This window comes from Salmo salar, chromosome ssa10 (genome assembly GCF_905237065.1).
Source record: "Salmo salar chromosome ssa10, Ssal_v3.1, whole genome shotgun sequence".
NCBI classification, from domain to species: domain Eukaryota; kingdom Metazoa; phylum Chordata; class Actinopteri; order Salmoniformes; family Salmonidae; genus Salmo; species Salmo salar.
In genome coordinates, this window is record NC_059451.1 from 84,389,212 (window position 1) to 84,409,106 (window position 19,895).

The window sequence follows — 19,895 nt, forward strand, 5'->3', positions numbered from 1 at the left end:
CCTCTCTAGTACGGCAACCTGATTGACAAACATCACCAACGCCCATAAACTGGATATAGGAAATGAATCGAGTCTATTTCTCTGATAATTGAGAAAAGATACACCCTTTTCCGCTCACTGCTCGTGTAATAGCGCATGTTCGACTGTTCAGTAGGGGCGCTTGATTTCAGACCATTGAGTTGTCTATTGTAGAACTCACGTTCTGCTCATTTTGGATTGTTCTTTTCGCCGTGTGCTTTCTTTCATCTCTAGGCTACTGTCCATTTGCGTCCATCCAAAATGGCAACAAGAATCGATAAAGAGGCTTGCAGGGAAGCGTATAACCTCGTCAGAGACGATAACACGGAGATAAACTGGTGAGTGTGTTTAAATTAGTTGTGCATAGGCAATTGTGGGCATCTGAGATTTTACACAGCATCCTAAGAATTGAGTTGAGTCTACATCTATAAAAACCATAACAATGGGTGGATGATCAAAGTGCACTTTTCATTCATTCACCCAGTGTCCCATTTGAATCGTTGTTTCTCTCCCTAAAAAATACCTATCTTAGTCTAATAATTCAGGGTACCGGGGCATGACTAACTTCCTTTGTCTATCGAAGAGGTACAGTGATAGTGGCACGTATATGTTGACACAACACCGGACACGTCTGCCCCGCATTTGACACATCGGTTTTGAATGATTAGCCTACTTTAGACTGGTCGCTACATTGTAATCCCATCCGATTGATGTTTTATGATGGACGTGGACACGCATTAGTGGAGTAGACTGGCATAGAGGATCCCTGATCTTTTTGACAGACAGGGCCCAAATATTCAATTTGACATGTCTGTAAGGTCAGTGCATTTTAATTCATGTAGTGTGCATTTTATGTTATTTTAGGGCAGCGTTTAAATATGAGGGCCATATGATTGTGCCGGCGGGCCAGGGGACTGATTATGAAGAATTCAAGAGTCAGTGCACAGGTAAGGCCAGGATTTCATTCATTTTTGCGCCTATGCGGTTATTTCAAATTGACCACAATGTTCCTGCATAACGGCGATAGCGCTGTAATAGACCACACACAACATTTTCACGACTTGTTGCGATGTCAGTCAGTAGTGCTCGTTGAGTTGTTGGAAACGTGGATTATTTAAAATTGTCTTGCCAGTGTCAAGTTGTAATGCATGCAGCAGTGCTTGAAGGAACTTCCCAAGTTGTGACGCCCTGTAACCTACCAGAGCCGTTATCTGTCCTCTATTGACTCCCAGTAGGCCAATAGAGTAATATGGGAAGTCATATTACAGCCTATGTTAGGTCATATGGCTTGCCACCGTGATATATGTGCCTAAGGCCGAGACAATAAGATACAGTGGCAGAATAAATTCAACTACACCGTATCATCACAAAACCGGAGAGCAACATCTGTCAGGTGGCGTCCACAAAGTATAGTGCATGTAACAAACAGTTACCTACAGCATGGTCAATGAAGTTAATGTTTCCCGACATTTTCGGACTACTAAACAACTATTAATTTAGAACACCAGAGTTACCGCAAGTCACAAAGAGAACCGGAACTGCCTCCACTATTCCACCACCAATTCAACTTCAACATAATCAAATCACCTATGCTTAATACAGTGACAACTAAAATATTACAACAACAAAAAAGTGTCAAATAAACCTAAGCTAAATGTAATGTGGCTGTCCATTGTGTGTGTGTGTGTGCTTAAGTAGAAAAAACATGTTGACACACCCTACTCTGTCGAGAAATGCCAATGCCATCCTCCTCTCTTTCATGTTGCTGAAATGGTCTACGACTCTGTCATACAGTAGCATACCTTTTTAGTGTCGTTGTCCTAGGCTACCTGGCTAAAATGCTTACTCGCTAGCCTAACTTCCTTTCATGGTTAACGATGAGCCAGTTAGTTAACATTAACCTACTACTGTACATCTAGCTACATATTGAACTTCCATCCTCTACAGGCCAGCGGCACAATGTATGGTTGGATCAGAATCGCAGTTATAATCATTGGCCAGTATGGAGAAGTAAAACCACAAGTCCAAATCCCTATCTCCATCCATAGTTAATTTAGGAAAGGGACAATGTTAGCTAGCTATCTAGCCAGCCGCCGGAGGACAACACAATGAGATGCAACAATGTGATGTGGTTGGTGTGAAGCCAAATCCAAACTGGCTTCCCTTGATGCTTTTTTCTGGTGCCAGGACCATTTACAGTTGAGCTCACCACTGATTTGCTATCATTTTTTTTACCAAGGGAGGCCAAATACTCTCTGGCTTCCCTTGCATTCAACGCTATGGGTGGCAACAATATAATACTATTTTTGACTAGACGGCATCAGATAGATGGGCTACACATACAGAGACAGTTTCCACTGTCTGTTTCGCGTTTCCACTGCTCTAGAGTCCAATGGCGGCGAGCTTCACACCACTCCAGCCGATTTGTATTTATCTTTATTTAACTAGACAAGTCAGTTATGGACAAATTCTTATTTACAATGACGGACTACCAAAAAGGCCTCCTACGAGGGCTGGGATTAAAAATAAAATATAGAACAAAACGCACATCATGACAAGAGAGACCTAAGACAACATAGTATGGCAGCAACACATGACAACACAGCATGGTAGCAACACCACATGACAACAACATGGTAGCAGCACAAAACATGGTACAAACATTGTTAGGCGCAGACAACAGCAAGAAGGTAGAGACAACAACCGATGCTTGGCATTGCCCATGGTGATCTTAGGTATGTGTGCGGCTGCTCGGCCATGGAAACTCATTTCAGGAAGCTCCCGACAAACAGTTATTGTGCTGAAGTTGATTCCACAGGCAGTTTGGAACTTGGTAGTGAGTGTTGCAACCGAGGACAGATGATTTTTACGCGCTTCAGCTCTCGGCGGTCCTGTTCTTTGAGCTTGTGTGGCTTACCACTTCGCGGGTGAGCCGTTGTTGCTCATAGACGTTTCCCCTTCACAATAACAGCACTTGCAGCTCTAGCAGGGGAGAAATTTGACTAACTGACTTGTTGGAAAGGTGGTGTCCCATGACGGTGGTGCCACATTGAAAGTCACTGACCTCTTCAATAAGGCCATTCTACTGCCAATGTTTGTCAACGAAGATTGCATGGCTGTGTGCTCGATTTTATACACCTGTCAGCAACGGGTGTAGATGAAATAGCCAAATCCACTAATTTGAAGGGATGTCCACATACTTTTGTGTGTGTGTATATATAGTGTACATTCAGCCTCTTGCAAATTGAAGAATAATTATGAAACGCAAGGAGACAAAATATTAATTATTTTATGTTTCTTTATTTTTTTATTGGTCATTATTTTGGGAGAAGCCTGGCTTCCCTTGGCATCCATGAATACACACCACTGCAGTAGGCTACTTCATCCAGAAGTAGGCTACTTGGTCGTCACTAGTTAACTCAGCCACAAAGTCATATTTATGGCTAAACCCAGCCTATTTCTACAATTTCTGTTCTTAAAATCTGATTTTAAACCTACCTTTAACCGCACTGATAAACTTTTGCCTAATCCTAACCTTAAATTAATCTATGACCAGAAAGCTAACCTTTGTTTTCATTAATTTTTACAATAGGCCTATAGCCAATTTGGACTTTCTGGCTGTGGTAACTACTGACAACAGAAGTACTGCGATCCCAGAGTTTACAGTATGAAGAAACTGCTTCTCCAATCAAATCCCCGATCACGCTTGTAGGCGATGTCATGGCGACGTTGGCTACTAAACTCATGCACAGAAACATCGTCAGGTCTGACGGTGGTCTCGCACGCACCGAACTGCGCATGTGCAGGCGGTCAAATCAAAGACGCTCCTTCGATATATATTTTTTTTTTTACGAAAATTAAAACTGGTCAGTTTCACGACGTTGGAGTAATAACATATTCAACTACTTAAAATATTCTCTCGAATCTAGGTTGTGCCTTTAGATTTCGAGAAAATTAACAACTAAGTAGATTGTTTTCACTTCTCAAACCCCAAACCCTGGCCTGGTGTGCTTGGTCTGTTCCCGGAATCTGTCCCGTGACTTCATCATATGGAAGTATCCCTTTCTTAGTTCTTAAAAAGTGTGTAGGCCTATAAGCTTATAATATCAGTAATATTGAAGTTGTTCCAACTGTTTCTTGTGCGCAGCGCAGGGTCTTATTCTACTCAGGACATAGTACCCTTATTCATTTACATTTCAACTTCAATGGGGAATGGACACCCCTAGTGAGCAAATCATGCTGTCAGCACCCCCCCCCCCTCCCACACTCTCATCCCCGTAATAAGATACGATCCTTGCTATCTGGGGTCCTTGGGATGTCAGTACCCCATTGAAGTTTAAATGTAATTGATAAGGGGAATGGTAGGGTTTAGGGTAGGGATGTCCTAAGGATTCCGGATAGCACTAACCAATTAGATGCTGGAGTGTTGGGCATGGCGTTTAAAAACTCCTGTGCTGTTGCACGCCTGTATTTCCCCAGGCTGTAGTTTTGTTTCAGGGCTGACATTCCAGTGATGAAATACAAATGTATTACAATCTAGGCCTATTACTGATTTTATAGTAGTTTAAAGAGGACTGATGTATTGCTATACTAACTACCCAAATAGTAGGCCTACACCTGGCTGTCCAACCTGGTCTCAGAGCATTTTGTATTATTCTGTTTTCGGAAATACGAATCCTCCATTTAATATGATATGTTACGTTTTGTATGGTTTGTTTACATTTTTGGATGTCCATATTCCATTTAGTATGATATGTTATGAATTACAGTTTGTATGATATGTTACAAATTTGCTAAATGTACAATATTTTATGAATTTGCAAAAGGTATATGTTACTAATTCCAATTTGTTGTGGCTAACGTTGGCTGGGTGGCTAACGTTAGGTAGCTGGCTAACGTTAGCTAGGCAAGGGGTTAAGGTTAGGAGTTAGGTTAGAGGAAGGGTTAGCTAACATGCTAAAAAGTAGTAAGTCGTTGAAAAGTTGCTAAAATTCAAAAGTTTTTGTGTTGAGATTATCTATAAGCATAAGTCACTTAAATAACTCTACCTACATGTATATATTACCTTGACTAACTGGTGCCCCCGCACATTGACTCTGTACCGGTACCCCTGTATATAGCCTCGCTATTGTTATTTTACAGCTGCTCTTAATTATTTGTTACTTTTATTTCCTTATTATTTTTTGTTGTTGATATTTTTCTTAACTGCATTGTTGGTTAAGGGCTTGTAAGTAAGCATGTGACAAATAACATTTGATAGACATTTGCGTTATACGCCCACCCATTCAAACCGACCAACCACCCTCCTTTTGTGTTTGCCTTAAAGATGCACTATGCAGAAATGCTCCGCCATTTCATGGTTGCTAAAATTCTGATAAATGGAAATTGGGCAAACTATGTGACAAAACAAGCAACTATAGTGTAGAGAATAATTTTACCATCTAAACCGCTGTGAAATAGATCTTCCATAACCAGAAATATTGTATTTTCAGTTGTTTGAAGCTGGTGTACAAAACCGAAAGTAAAAGCCGCAAAAACGAAACTTAAGAACGGGAAGCATAGAAATAATATAAATAAGACAAAGGTTACTTAAAGCATTATGTAACCATACCAAACGTGTCTTATCATACTAATTTCAGTGTCCCGGATTTACATTTGCAATGTTACGTCTAGTCTTGGAGACCAGGCTGGGCTGTCCCATACTACTATAGTCTCTCCTCACTCTGGTCCTTGTCTTTGCACAGGGAATATTCTTTCTCTAATCTTACTGTATAAAATGTTATATACATTCTGATGAATCTGCTTTAACAGAAACTGTGAAAGTCTCATCCTGTCTTTTGAGGGCTTGTCCACAGACTGCTGCACTAAGAAGTTGATAGGCTGAGTGTTCTAAAAGAAGCATCTGTCTTATCAACTAAAAGGTCTAAACTCACAAGCGTTCTATTTGTCTTTTTGCTGCATCATAGTCACAGTAGTGCAGCTGTTTTGTGGACTGTTGTCTTAACAGCATTGTCAGCATAACTAAAAGGGAAGGCTTTAGAGGGAAGAGATGTTGACACCAGGAAGTTTACGACAGGGGAAGTCGGGCTTTAGCAAAATGAATGTTCTTTTTTTCAACACTTTTATATATATACTTATTCATTACTTGTCAGCCTTACCCACTTCCACAATATGACAAATATAGAAACAAGCACAGCAAAAGTATTTGTAATTTTTTTATTTAAGTGCTAGAAACATTGGTTGTTATACAGAGAAACAGCATAGGCCTTTGTGTGGTCTGGTGGATATCACAGTTCAGTCAGGTGACATGTAGGGAACTCTTGTATGGGGAGGTGTTGAAACTAGCAATGGCCTTTGACACCATGCTGATAATTTTAACACTGATTATTGTTAATGCACAACAGAGCTTTTAGAGGTATGCTGCTTCTGAATCAGTAAGGCACAGATAAACATAGAAATCATGCCTAGATTGTGCCATATGTGCATGATTTAGGGTAATGAAGGGACCGGGCCTGGTCCAGAGCAGATTCTGGTCATAAATGTGTTATTACCTTTAATATAATCTACTTAGAGAAGTGAATTTGCACATATTTGGTGTGCTGAACTGTAGAGAATAAAACTGCTCTATTCCAAGACAATGCAGTGATGTAGGGCTAACATGTGATATGAATGTGTGTTTGTGTGAGGGAGAGACAGAGTGAACCCAAAACCACTGTCTCCCCAATCCCCTCGGTATTGCTCACAACTCCAGACCCCTTTGATTGAACCTGTTGACCTGAATACCTTCCCCTTTCTCTCGTACTCACAGATTTACCCCACTTTTGGATTTTGCAGTGTCGCCATAATAAGCCAATATTCCCCGCCTGTGTTCATACTTCTTACAGCAGCATAGAAACCACTCTCACAAAGCTCAATCAACTCGCAGTACACAGGAATCAGGCCTTGCCAATTTCTGGCTCAAACATGGTGACAAATCAATTTGTTTAACAACTATACCATAATTATCTGTCATATGACAGCTGGGAATGGAAATGGTCTGCGGCGTCATCAGCCTCTGCAGGTTTCTGCCTGTCTGATGGTCAGTCTCATCTCTGACTGACTGCTGCTGTCTCATCTCTCTCTCTCTCTCCCACTCTCAGATGATGTGCGTCTCTTTGGCTTTGTGCGGATCACAACGGGTGACGCCATGAGCAAGCGGGCCAAGTTCACCCTCATCACCTGGATAGGGGAAAACGTAAGTGGCCTGCAGCGTGCCAAGATCAGCACTGACAAGACACTGGTGAAAGATATTGTCCAGGTTAGTGACTCTCTGTTCTCACCCATACTCACATGCTTTTTTTTAAACAAATACTATTTTTAATTAATGTGCTGTTAAAATACAATACAGTAAATTGATTGCCAAATAATGTACAACACAATTTGGCTGTGCCATCTCTCTAGCTTCCTTTGTCTTCCTTGTCTAACACTCTCACACATTCCTTTTTTTGTCACCTTCTCCCCCTCTCCTCTTTGTCTCCTGCAGAACTTTGCTAAGGAGTTCATGATCAGTGATGCTCGTGAGCTGGAGGAGGACTACATTCGCACCGAGCTGAAGAAGGCAGGCGGGGCAAACTATGACGCCCAGGGAGAGTAGAGCAAAGTCCACAAGGGCAGGGGAGGGGCTGCTACCTTTTGGGGGAGGGAGGGGTCTTCATGCCTGGATGAGAGAGAGAGAGAGAGAGAGAGAGAGAGAGGGGGATATACACACACACACACACACATGCACAAACACACAGATAAACGCAACACACAGCAACAACAACAAACTCATAAAAAAGCACATTGAGACACACTCAGACATATGCCTACAGTCCTATCCTCAGCCCTCTCACCTGTCAGGTCATGGTTGATTATCTACTGTACTGTGCATCATCTCACTCTCATCTCAGCTGCGCCACAACGTTTAGAACTATCTCAATCTGGGGTGCTGTGTTTGTGTTACAACTGGAAAAGACGCGTTACTGTACTGTATGTCAGAAGGGCAGAATGATTCTCTTTGTCTCTCTGATTGGACTTATCATCATTGTGCTTTTACTGTATCTTCCTCTGTGGTTGTAGTCCAAACATGCATCATTGGTCAATAGAGGTCTTTCCTGCCCAGCGGTCTCATCTCCCAATCCACCGCCAAGGTATACCCCACTGTGTTTACTGCCTTAATCTCCCATGGAGAGAAGGGCATCATGGGAGTTGTGTGTGTTTGTGGACACTACACTGTTATTGGCTATCCTCCACTCGGGGGGGTGGGACTAAGATTCGCCTATGGAACACAAACCAATAGGGCAGGGCTGTAGCACTGTCAGTCGGCCCAACCCAGGAGCAGCCATCTCTCTGGTGTAGCCTCTTTTTATTTGGATTAAACCCCAAAAATGAATGTTTTTATTTTCTCTAAGAGTTTAACCTTTGATTTATTCTTGAGAGCAATGTTATGTAGGAGATTCACAGAGACATTTAAAAACTGAACTGGGCACACGATCAATCATTTCTGAATAAAACCGTTTTTGTTTTTTTTCCAAGCTTGCTGGTCTCTTTGTGTCTAAAGTGCTCATTGACATGGAAAGGAGGGCTGGGTGATTGTGCCACCCTAGTCTAGAGTACACATAGTAACTGTCTCTGGGGGGCTTATGGGAGTAGCATATGTTGTCATGGTCACTACTGTCAGGCTCAGCCAATCACATTCTCAGGACAAGCTTTTCTGTTCTAAAGCTTGTCAATAAGAACCCCTCCCTGCTCCTCAATCCCTCTGTTGCTAACCCCTTTTCTCTCCTCTCCAACAATTTTCTATTTGCCCCTATTCTCTCACCTCCCCCATCCCATACCCCCTTTCCCCCACCACCGGTATTTTTGTTCAACAGATGTGAACTCGACTGCCTAATTACTTAATCTAGTAATCTATAAGCCTCTAGCAGTCTGCCTTTATGACTTGTAGTTTAGTTCAGTTTGTAGTGGGTAAGAGAATGATAGAGGGGTAAAGACCGATTTCAAACAGAGGCTTAACCCTATGTGTAATTTGAATGCTATTGTTTGTTTGTGTAGTTTGAATGGGTGTTGAATGTTGTTTATATTAGGTCAATCAATAGCCTCCAGCAGTGCTGGTTCAGGTCCAGACATGGGGACTGAGTGGTGGAGTGAGAGCAGGGGACTGACAGACTGGTTACAGTGTTCTGGGTGAGGCTGTACTAGTCAGGTGAAGATAAAGATTCATGGCTCAGTATTAAGTCACAGTAAGGGCTACAGACTCTAGTAATTGAGGATGCAGGGTGAGATCAAATCTTTAAACTGTGCTTATTGTGATGTTTGTGTGTGTGATCTGTTGGGGTAATCTGGTGTGGGATGTACTGTGTGAGTATGTGACTTAGCCCAGTTGGAGCTGGGTGGAGGATGGGTGAGACAGGTTGTGTGGTGTCTTAGGGGACCATATTAATTAGATTAACGACTTTAGGGAGTTAATTTGCATCCTTGTCACACCGGTGGACAGACTGCTTTCTGACTCTAACATCATTTAACCTGAGATGATCATACTCACAGGAAAATAGACACTCACATACCTATCCGTTAGCCTGTTTACAGTATCATTAAGGTGTGCATGTTCTGACAGCTCCACAGCAAGGCCAAAGGTGAAGCCAGGTTTTCTACCTTGAGCTATGGGAGTGTAACTATACAATACTTGAGTATAAGCTTGAGGGAGAAAGAGAGGGAGGGTGTAAGTACATGTGTATTACAGTGAGGGAGAGTTGCTTAAGAAGTGAGTATGTGAGTTCTAGGAGTGTTGTTCACTCTGGGATTCACAAGTGAGTTCCTGCCAGCAATACTCAGCTCCTTCCTGGATTCCAGAGGCCTCCCATATCCAGCATATTTCACATCCCACACATCGCTGCAGTCGTGTGTGTCTACGTCAGTGAGTGTTTGAATGCCTGTGCGATCCATCTTATCCCAACAATGTTCTTCCACTCTGACAGGGAGGCTTTTTCTGTTGTTCTTTTGTTTGGCAACATGTATAATTCAAACCAGATATCACATTTGACCGAAAGACCAAGAGATATAAAGAGTATGGAGTCTGTTGTAACATCTTGCCAATATCATTTAACTGTATTATTCACTGCAGCAGTTGACATTCAAGATCCCCCCCCCTGGATTCAAAGACAAATGACAGCCCCCAGTCACTTCCCCAAATATCACAACATGGGCTAACAAAGTGACTAGCACGGCTGGATTGTGTACTTAAGGGATATTTAACCAACCCCTCGCTGTGCAGATGAGCTCATCACTTTCTTCTATCATGTCCCCTGAAGTGCGAGAGGGGGAAGAGGAGTGAGGAGGAGTGGTGGGCTCAGAATCGGGTTCATGGGGACCAATTCATGGGGTTATTTTGGTTGGGGAGGGGAGAAATTGGGGCGAGCGAGGGGGGCCCTTTCTGCCAGTGTGAATGGGCCACATCTCAATGCTCCTGTGTGCCACTCCAGCATTGTCACAGAGCAGCCATTGTCAGGGCTTAACGAGCTGAGCTGAGCTGCACTCCATCCACATTGATGCATCTATCTGTCTCCTCAGTGCAGTAAATACACTGGCTGTTGGTCCACTCAGGTCACTGTCCACCAGATCAAACCCTCCCCTATCTCTGTCATCCCTGCAGTTATTTTCCACAAGAAAATGATTGTAGTCAAAAAGATGATTTGTCATCATGGCCAAAGAAATTAGGAATATGATCGAGTAGTTTAATTTTCTTAGAAAAATGTGGTATAGTTTCTCATCTATTGCCTGGTTACAGAATTGTATGTCCTGAGGGGTGATCAAATGGTGGTTGTGTTTAGATTTACACTGACCTAACATACCAACTAACAATACCCAATGGGTGAGTGTAACATGATTTTCATTGGTGTACAGTGTATTTGGGGTTAAGGAAAGGCCCTAATCTGCCTCTGTGCTTCAGAAAGAAGAAATCACTTGGATCCTATTTCAAAGGTCATCACAAGGAGCCTATACGAAGACACAAACAGAACAGGAAGTGATGAAGATGGAATAGAGTTTGACAATCTGATTCAGAACAGACTCTTCTTCATTGAAAACCCTCAGAATGTTACGTCGTCTAGCTATAGATCATACACTTGAGGCAATAAATGTTCTCTCTTTCTTTCTTTTGTCTCCCTCTCATACTCACTTGCCAATATGTCCAGCTTATCTTTCTTGCTGGAGTCACTATTTAAACTAATATTCAACGCCTCTGCATGGATGAATAACCCCAGTAAAATAGTTATTCATTTATTGATCCTGTTCAAGTTGCATACAGACTAATAAGATATGAAACATGGTCGGTAGACAGAGGTTATAAAGAAAGGTCATCTCCCTCTATAGCATGACTGGGGTCTGTGAGTGCCTTTTAATTGGCCTTTAAATAACCCATTCGGCGCATGTGACAAATACAATTTGATTTGATGTGTAATAACCCCAGTACCAGCCTATGTAATAACACTGCCAATCACCAATGGGTCAACATGGTAACTATTTAGAACAGACATCTATCTATCTTCTGGCCTTTTCAGAGGCAACACTTCAATATTATTGACCATTGGAAAAATATAATTATACCTGTCTATAGCTTCATATTCAGCTAATTGCATAGACTGATGTTGCAGTAGATATTACATTTAAAATGTTCTGTGAGTTTTCTTTTAATATTTTTTTCCTGCATTGGGGATTTTGGCATTTACAAGTTGGATTAATTTGTCAGTAACATTCGAGGTCAACCCAGGACATTTTAAAACACACGAGCCAAATAAACTACACAAACATAAATCAGAATGAGGAAGTGGTCTGTGCCAGCACAGCAGCTTAATTCGGGATTTTAGCAACGAAGCCCTTTATCTACTTCCCTAGAGTCAGATGAATCCATGGAGACCGTTGTTATGTCTCTGCATCCAGTAGGAAGGAAGTTAGAGGTAGTTTTGTGACCCAATGCTAATTAGCGTTAGCATAATGCCCGGAAGTCTATGGCATCTACTAGCATGCTAGCAGTTACCATAGCCTTCCAGTCATTGCACTAATGTTAGTTAGCAATTATGCTAACACTAGTTAAGAACTTCCTTTTTTTTCAGCAATAGAGTGACAAACTGTGCACTTTAGCCTACAGATGACTTGTATGTATTACAAAGGTATACAAACCAAAATAATTTTTGGGTCAGTACTGACAACAACCTGAAGAACAATCTGAGTGTCTAAGCAGGTCATACACTCGATACGATAAATATCCAATGCTTTAAAATAAGTTACCTGTGATTCAAAGTCTTATGAATTGCATATGTACACCAATGTCCCCAGGCTTTGGCGATTCAAGGTGGTTGTGTGCACATATGTTCTTCAACTTGATTATGTGTTTGATAGTGATATTATACAGTATGTTCAATAATTAACAGTGCCCTAGGGTGATTAGTCTGTAACCCATGCTATGAACTTCAAACAAGAGCACAGAGTTTTCAGAAATGTTTTACCCCAACAAAAATAGTGAGTGATACTATTATTATAATGTACAGGTAACTGCCAAAATAAAGGAAATACCAACATAAAGTTTCTTAATAGGGAATTGGGCTACCACGAGGCAGAACAGCTTAAATGCACCTTGGCATAGATTCTACAACTGTCTGGAACTCTATTGGAGGGATGCGACACCATTTTTCTAAGAGATTCCATCATTGTTTTGTTGATGGTGGTGGAAAATGCTGTCTTAGGCACCGTTCCAGAATCTCCCATAAGTGTTCAATTGGGTTGAGATCTAGTGACTGAAACAGCCATGGCATATTGTTTACATCGTTTCCATGCTCATCAAATTATTCAGTGACCACTCATATACTCTGTAGATGGGGGCATAGCCATGGTAGCCAGAATAATGGCCTGCCCAATATTTTATACATGACCCTAAGCATGATGGGATGTTAATTGCTTAATTAACTCAGGAATCACACTTGTGTGGAAGCACCTGCTTTCAATATACTTTGTATCCCTCATTTATTCAAGTGTTTCCATTACTTTGGCAGTTACCTGTATGTTCTTGTGTTTGCAGATGTTCAAGTGATACATTTCCTGTGCCATCAGTCAACAGTAAATATTTTACCATATAGGGCTGTGAGTAGAAGGGGGCAGGCAGGGGAAGAGGAAAGAAGAACTGTCGAGAGGGGAGAGAAAAACCTCAAGTCTCAACTTGCAGATAGACGAAGCAGCACTGAGAAACAAATTAGTGACTGCCAGAGATACCTATCATGTCAAGAAACTTTACTGGAACATCTACATGTGCACTCAGTTTCAGAGAACTTGTTTTTCATTCTGCCTTTGTCTCTACCTGCATGAATTTTCCAGGAGGCAGATGGAGAGAGAGGATGGTGATTTCATTGTGAAACCTTGGCCTTGTTTATCTTGACAATCTGAACGTAATGGCATCCAAGCACATCAAGAGCTTGCTTTAACATGGATGGAATGACACATTCACTGCCTAATCATGCCCTTGGTATGACCTACACTGCACAACTGAAAGATAATCATCAATCTTATTCTGGAGTAGGGCTCGGTTTCAGATGCCCCAAAAGAGACATGGTGTATAAAAATAAAATATTGATATCAGAGAAGAAGTTCCCTTCAGACTTACAGTATTAGGTGATGACTGAACTTTATCTTTACTTTCACTTTCACCCTCGCTTACTTCTTCACATGCTTCTGTGCACTTTCAATTTTAATGGTCATGGCACATCTGTCATACTCTATGTCAGTTGATGTTTCCATTGTATTCCAATATAGTAGCAATAGTCAGACTTGCTGCAATAACACAGAATATCTAGGAGTAGGAGAACAGCCTACACACACCATCTACACACACCATCAACCCCTTGAAAAGAATCACTACTACTTCTATGTCCTTTAGTGTCTCAGTCGTACTGTATGTGATGGCTCACCAAAACGGAAGCTCTTTGTGTTTCTCATTCTATAATAATAGTGCAAGGTTATGAGGCTTTGTGAGATATAATTTTGCCTCCTCCAATATAGGCCTACAGCTTAGGTACACACATTAAAATTAGCAGAATAAACAGAGAGCATTTATATACCGGTAATTGAGAAATCAAGTTATTTCATCATCTTTAACATACAGATATAAATGGTCCCTGATATAACTTGTCCCTAATATAGTTGAATATAAAATACAATTCTGTAATGTCATTTTTATCTGGGGAATAAGCTTTAGTCTACAGATTGGTGCAAGAGACACCTGACGACGTAACCTATACAAATGGAGCGAGACCGGCGCAGTCGTCTGCTGGACACGTTTAACACACCCAACTCCCTCAACACGGTAAATCTTATGCCCTTAAAAGGCGTTTTTCATTGCCGACTGTTTCAATATGAGCTGCTGCAAAGCACAGTGGTTCGGTTTTTACTTCATCCTTTGCGCACTCTTCTGGCGAACAAGGGAATAGTAGTGGACGTTCAACGGAAACAAACCTGCTCTTCAGAGAATGTTATGTTAGTTTGTCCAATTATATAGAATAAATGTATCTAAAATGTTTGTTGATGAATGAATAGTGATACATGTTGATAGTAAATGAATGTATCTAAACTGTGTAATTACTATAATTAAACAAAATGCTAAAATATTCCCCACTTCGACCATGCATCATAGACTATAATAATATTTAGCAAACATCCCACAGGGCACATACGTCAATTCAACGTCTATTCAGCATTGTTTCAACGTAATTTCATTGAAATGAAGTGGAAACAAAGTCGATTCAACCAGTTTGTGCCCAGTGGGATATTTGACAAAAAAAGAGTACTATATGTGTTTATGAAACACATATTATTTAGTACCTGCCCTAGGCCTATCTCAAGGATGGGATGTTCAAAACACATTTCTATGTTTCCAATTCAAAGCCTGGAAAGTTACAGCCAGAGGATCTTGTGGTGGCAGTTTAGCCTACAATAAAGCTGCTTAATTTCTCTGAAGCCCCTTGTACAGTACTGACCACCATACACCCTGTACTTTATTACACCATTAGAAAATAGCCAATGATAAACATAATACAATTCTAAACATTATTTAAGCATTTTATATGATCAGTTTCACTAATAATTATTCAGTACCTAGCTGATACACCATCAATTTAACTTCGTAGAATTTGACCAAATTGAGCAAACAGTTCTTGATTGTACTAGTTTTCGAGATGATTGGTCCCTGGCGAGGGAGGAGCTGGTTTTTACATATTGTAAACATTTATTATTCAGAACACATTTCCGTTTGTTGGCATTGTCAATTCTCACACATTTTTTCCACTAAATACTTTTAAGTTCGCAAGCTAGACAGGCAAACGCTGCCAAGTACTAAACAGCAAACCAATCAAAACTTGTGTACTATCCAGGTTCCATTTCTATATCGTGGAGCTCCGCCCCATAAGGGAGCTCTGCTCCTAGTAGTTTACCCCGCTGCCTAGGCAGACAACAGTCTGAGAGAAAATAATGCACACACCTGCAGCCAATAGGAGTACAGGTGTCCCTGTATAAGGGGACGCTTCCCCTCAATCAGCCTCCCATTATCTTCAGCGACAGGACTGGACTGAAGAAGCCTAGAAGAGAAGAGAGAAGACTCAGGTCTCAACGTCGTCGTCATCGTCTCAATGTCGTCATGAACACACCCTTTCCCCCCCCAAAAGCTCTTTTAAGAGCTCAGTGTCACTGCTTCACTATGGAGGCTACGGACCCACATTACTTATGTTTCGTGTGTTTGGGTTTGCAGCACGCTAGGGGCGGCCTCACAGATCGCCCGGAATGCCCAAGCTGCACCCTCCTTTCTTTAAAGGAGAGGAAACAGCGGTGGGTGTTTTTCAGGGTAGATCTGCCTCTGGAGGACGCCATGTCTGTGTTAGCCTCAGGTTCTGAGGCATCATATGACGACGGCGCCTCCGGAGATGACGAGGATGTTGGGAAGTGTCTGGGTTTTTCTCCGGAAAAACCCAGTCTACTGACCGAAGCTGAAATGACCCCTCTCCCTAGGGAGAGCGAGGGGAAATTCACATCCTTGTGTGAGGAAGAGACGGGCTCTGAGTTCTCAGCAGCCCCCTCCTACGCAATGGCCTCTCTGCGCTCTGACTTTACAGGGCTCATTGAGCGGGCCACGAGCTGTCTAGAGATTGCACTGCCCCCCATTCCCCACAGCCCGGAGGTGGATATGATGGTGGGTGGCTCTTACTCTTGACCGAGACGGGCGGCTGTGCCTTTGGCACCTGCCATGCCCTCACTCGCAAAATATGTGGAGGGTGCATGGGAGTCGCCTTTAACAGTCGCCTTTCCCATTGGCTATGAAAAGCCAACTGACATTTACTTCTGAGGTGCTGACCTGTTGCACCCTCGACAACCACCATGATTATTATTATTTGACCCTGCTGGTCATCTATGAACATTTGAACATCTTGGCCATGTTCTGTTATCATCTCCATCCGGCACAGCCAGAAGAGGACTGGCCACCCCTCATAGCCTGGTTCCTTTATAAATACATTTGATTTGATGATTCACCAGAGTGGACGGACAACGGGTTCAGGAGATCCCTAGGCTCGAGGACGCCCTAGCCGCATACCTCGTCCCAGGTTTGAGCTCCTGGCCATCGTCCGGGAAACCCACATTACCTACAACTAAGGACAGACTCACAGCCCAGCTGGTAGGGAAGTTCTTCGCTTCTTTGGAGCCGCCGTCAAAGATGCGATGGCGCGTTTTGGGAAGCTAGAGGAGGAGAAGAAGCAGCTAGCTAGACACCTGCCATTGGCAGGAGGGTCTAGAGTGGCTTCAAAAGAGCCTCCTCTCTCCACAGTCTCTAGTAGACCTGGGTCTACGGCCAGACGGAGAGCCTGTCGAGCGGCAGCACCCGGTGCACCAAGAGCGGGCCCCGCCACTCCGGCAGGACCAGAGAAGGCAGCTGCTCCACCGACAAGATAGGTCTTCATTTCGTCGCCCTGGCAGCCTAGGGGCTGCCAGAAGAGACGACGACCATGATGGGACGAGGGAGAGGACGGGATTACAGGCAACATCCGCATCTAGCTAAAGGCTAGCGCTGTCGCTTTCAAGGAGCGGGAGACTAATCCGGACGCTTATAAGAAATCCCGCTATGCCCTCAGACGAACCATCAAACAAGCAAAGCATCAATACAGGATTAAGATTGAATCCTACTACACCGGCTCTGACGCTCGTCGGATGTGGCAGGGCTTGAAAACTATTACGGACTACAAAGGGAAACCCAGACGCGAGCTGCCCAGTGACGTGAGCCTACAAGACGAGCTAAATGCCTTTAATGCTCGCTTCAAAGCAAGCAACACTGAAGCATGCACGAGAGCACCAGCTGTTCTGGATGACTGCGTGATAACGCTCTCGGTAGCCGATGTGAACAAAACCTTTAAACAGGTCAACATTCACAAAGCCGCTGGGCCAGACGGATTACCAGGACGTGTACTCAAAGCATGCATGGACCAACTGTCAAGTGTCGACCAACTGTCAAGTGTCTTCACTGACATTTTCAACCTCTCCCTGATCGAGTCTGTAATACCTACATGTTTCAAGCACACCACCATAGTCCCAGTGCCTAAGGGAGCGAAGGTAACCTGCCTAAATGATTACCGCCCTGTGGCACTCACGTCAGTAGCTATGAAGTGCTTTGAAAGGCTGGTCATGGCTCACATCAACAGCATCCTCCCGGACACCCTAGACCCACTGCAATTCGCATACCGCCCAACAGATGACACAATCTCAATCGCACTCTACACTGCCCTTTCTCACCTGGACAAAAGGAACACCTATGTGAGAATGCTGTTCATTGACTACAGCTCAGCGTTCAACACCATAGTGCCCACAAAGCTCATCACTAAGCTAAGGACTCTGGGACTAAACACCTCCCTCTGCAACTGGATGCTGGACTTCCTGACGGGCCGCCCCCAGGTGGTAAGAGTAGGCAACAACACGTCTGCCATGCTGATCCTTAACACTGGGGTGTGTACTTAGGAGTGTACTTAGTCCCCTCCTGTATTCCCTGTTCACGACTCGAACACCATCATTAAGTTTGCTGACGACACAACAGTGGTAGGCCTGATCACCGACAACAATGAGACGGCCTATAGGGAGGAGGTCAGAGAACTGGCAGTCTGGTGCCAGGACAACAACCTCTCCCTCAATGTGAGCAAGACTAAGGAGCTGATCGTGGACTACAGGAAAAGGCAGGCCGAACAGGCCCCCATTAACATCGACGGGGCTGTAGCGGAGTGGGTCGAGAATTTCAAGTTCCTTGGTGTCCACATCACCAACGAACTATCATGGTCCAAACATACCAAGACAGTCGTGAAGAGGGCAGGACAAAACCTTTTCCCCCTCAGCAGAAGATTTGGCATGGGTCCCCAGATCCTCAAAAAGGTTCTACAGCTGCACCATCGAGAGCATCCTGACTGGTTGCATCACCGCCTGGTATGGCAACTGCTCGGCATCTGACCATAAGGTGCTACACAGGGTAGTGTGAACGGCCCAGTACATCACTGGGGCCAAGCTTCCTGTCATCCAGGACCTATATAATAGGCGGTGTCAGAGGAAAGCCCATAAAATTGTCAGAGACTCCAGTCACCCAAGTTATAGACTGTTTTCTCTGCTACCGTACGGCAAGCGGTACCGGAGCTCCAAGTCTAGGACCAAAAGGCTCCTCAACAGTTTCTACCCCCAAGCCATTAGACTGCTGAACAATTCATAAAAATCTCCACCGGACAATTTAAGTTGACCCCCCTCCCCCTCCCTTTTGTACACTGCTGCTACTCGCTGTTTGTTTGTTACCTACGCATAGTCACTTTGCCCCCACCTACATGTACAGATTACCTCAACTAGCTTGTACCCCCGCACACTGAATCGATATGGGTGCCCCCTGTATATAGCCTGGTTATTGTTATTCTTATTGTGTTACTTTTTATTATTACTTTTTATTTTAGCCTACTTGGAAAATATTTTCTTCTTCTTGAACTGCACTGTTTGTTAAGGGCTTGTAAGTAAGCATTTCACGATAAAGTCTACACTTGTTGTATTCAGCGCATGTGGCAAATAAAGTTTGATTTGATTTATATCCCAATGCATCCAACATTATGCATGCCCACAATGGTATTGGGCAGCTGCTGACATTTGAGAACTCATCTGGTTAAGAAATTAAGCTCTGGTCGTCTTATTGCAGAGCACATTGTATACATTTTGCCCAGCTGTTTTTATAGAAGATTGTATTGCAAAGTATGCTATACAGATAGGATCTTAATTTGATCAATCTTTTGCTGCTGAGATTTTTTCTGCACTGCAGGAAATGCAAGCTTGTAGTGTAGTGATTCAAAAGGCTTCTAAAGTTTCATTTCCACTTTAAAAAGTCAAACTTGATTTGCCCTAACGGCGGGCCCTCTTTCGAGAGTATGACCGCTGCATTGTTCAGGACCCCAGAGATATGTGCTGCTCGCAGCGATGCCAAGCGGGTCTGGGCCCACAGCAAAAGCTCCCGAGCCATTGAATCAGGAAATGCTGTCCTACCAGGTAGGGCTGGAACTGTTGAAGAGCTAGACTAACCACCCTGAGCTCCAGCACATTGATGTGTTGACCACTCCATGGGGGGCTCCAGCAGCCGCTAGCCGCCATGCCTGTGAACACGGCCCTCAACCCGTCAGAGAGGCTTTAGTGAACACCAGCTCTCTGCGGTTGACTCTGATCAGGCTCACCCCCTTTAACAAGGAGTGGGATAGTCACTTCGATAGGGTCCTCAAACAGTTGAGGGTGTCTGTGTTGTTTTGGGTGCCGGCCGTGGGAGTTGAACC

At 43.3% G+C, this 19,895-nt stretch overlaps 1 protein-coding gene and 1 long non-coding RNA gene across 2 annotated transcripts in view; one reads left to right on the plus strand and one right to left on the minus strand.

Annotated features, from left to right (window-relative positions):
- The first annotated feature begins 153 nt into the window (after nt 1-153).
- Nucleotides 154-8,568, plus strand: LOC100286581 (coactosin-like 1 (Dictyostelium)). The gene is given in 3 exon segments (NM_001146520.2): nt 154-356; nt 883-901; nt 7,724-8,568. Coding segments are annotated over 3 exon segments (216 nt in total). The 5' UTR covers nt 154-279; the 3' UTR covers nt 7,844-8,568.
- LOC123724455 (uncharacterized) overlaps nt 8,399-19,895 on the minus strand; it is a 14,332-nt gene continuing 2,835 nt past the window's right edge. Inside the window, exon 2 of the long non-coding RNA XR_006757013.1 lies at nt 8,399-15,653. This is a non-coding gene — a long non-coding RNA (uncharacterized lncRNA). The remainder of the gene's footprint in view (nt 15,654-19,895) is intronic.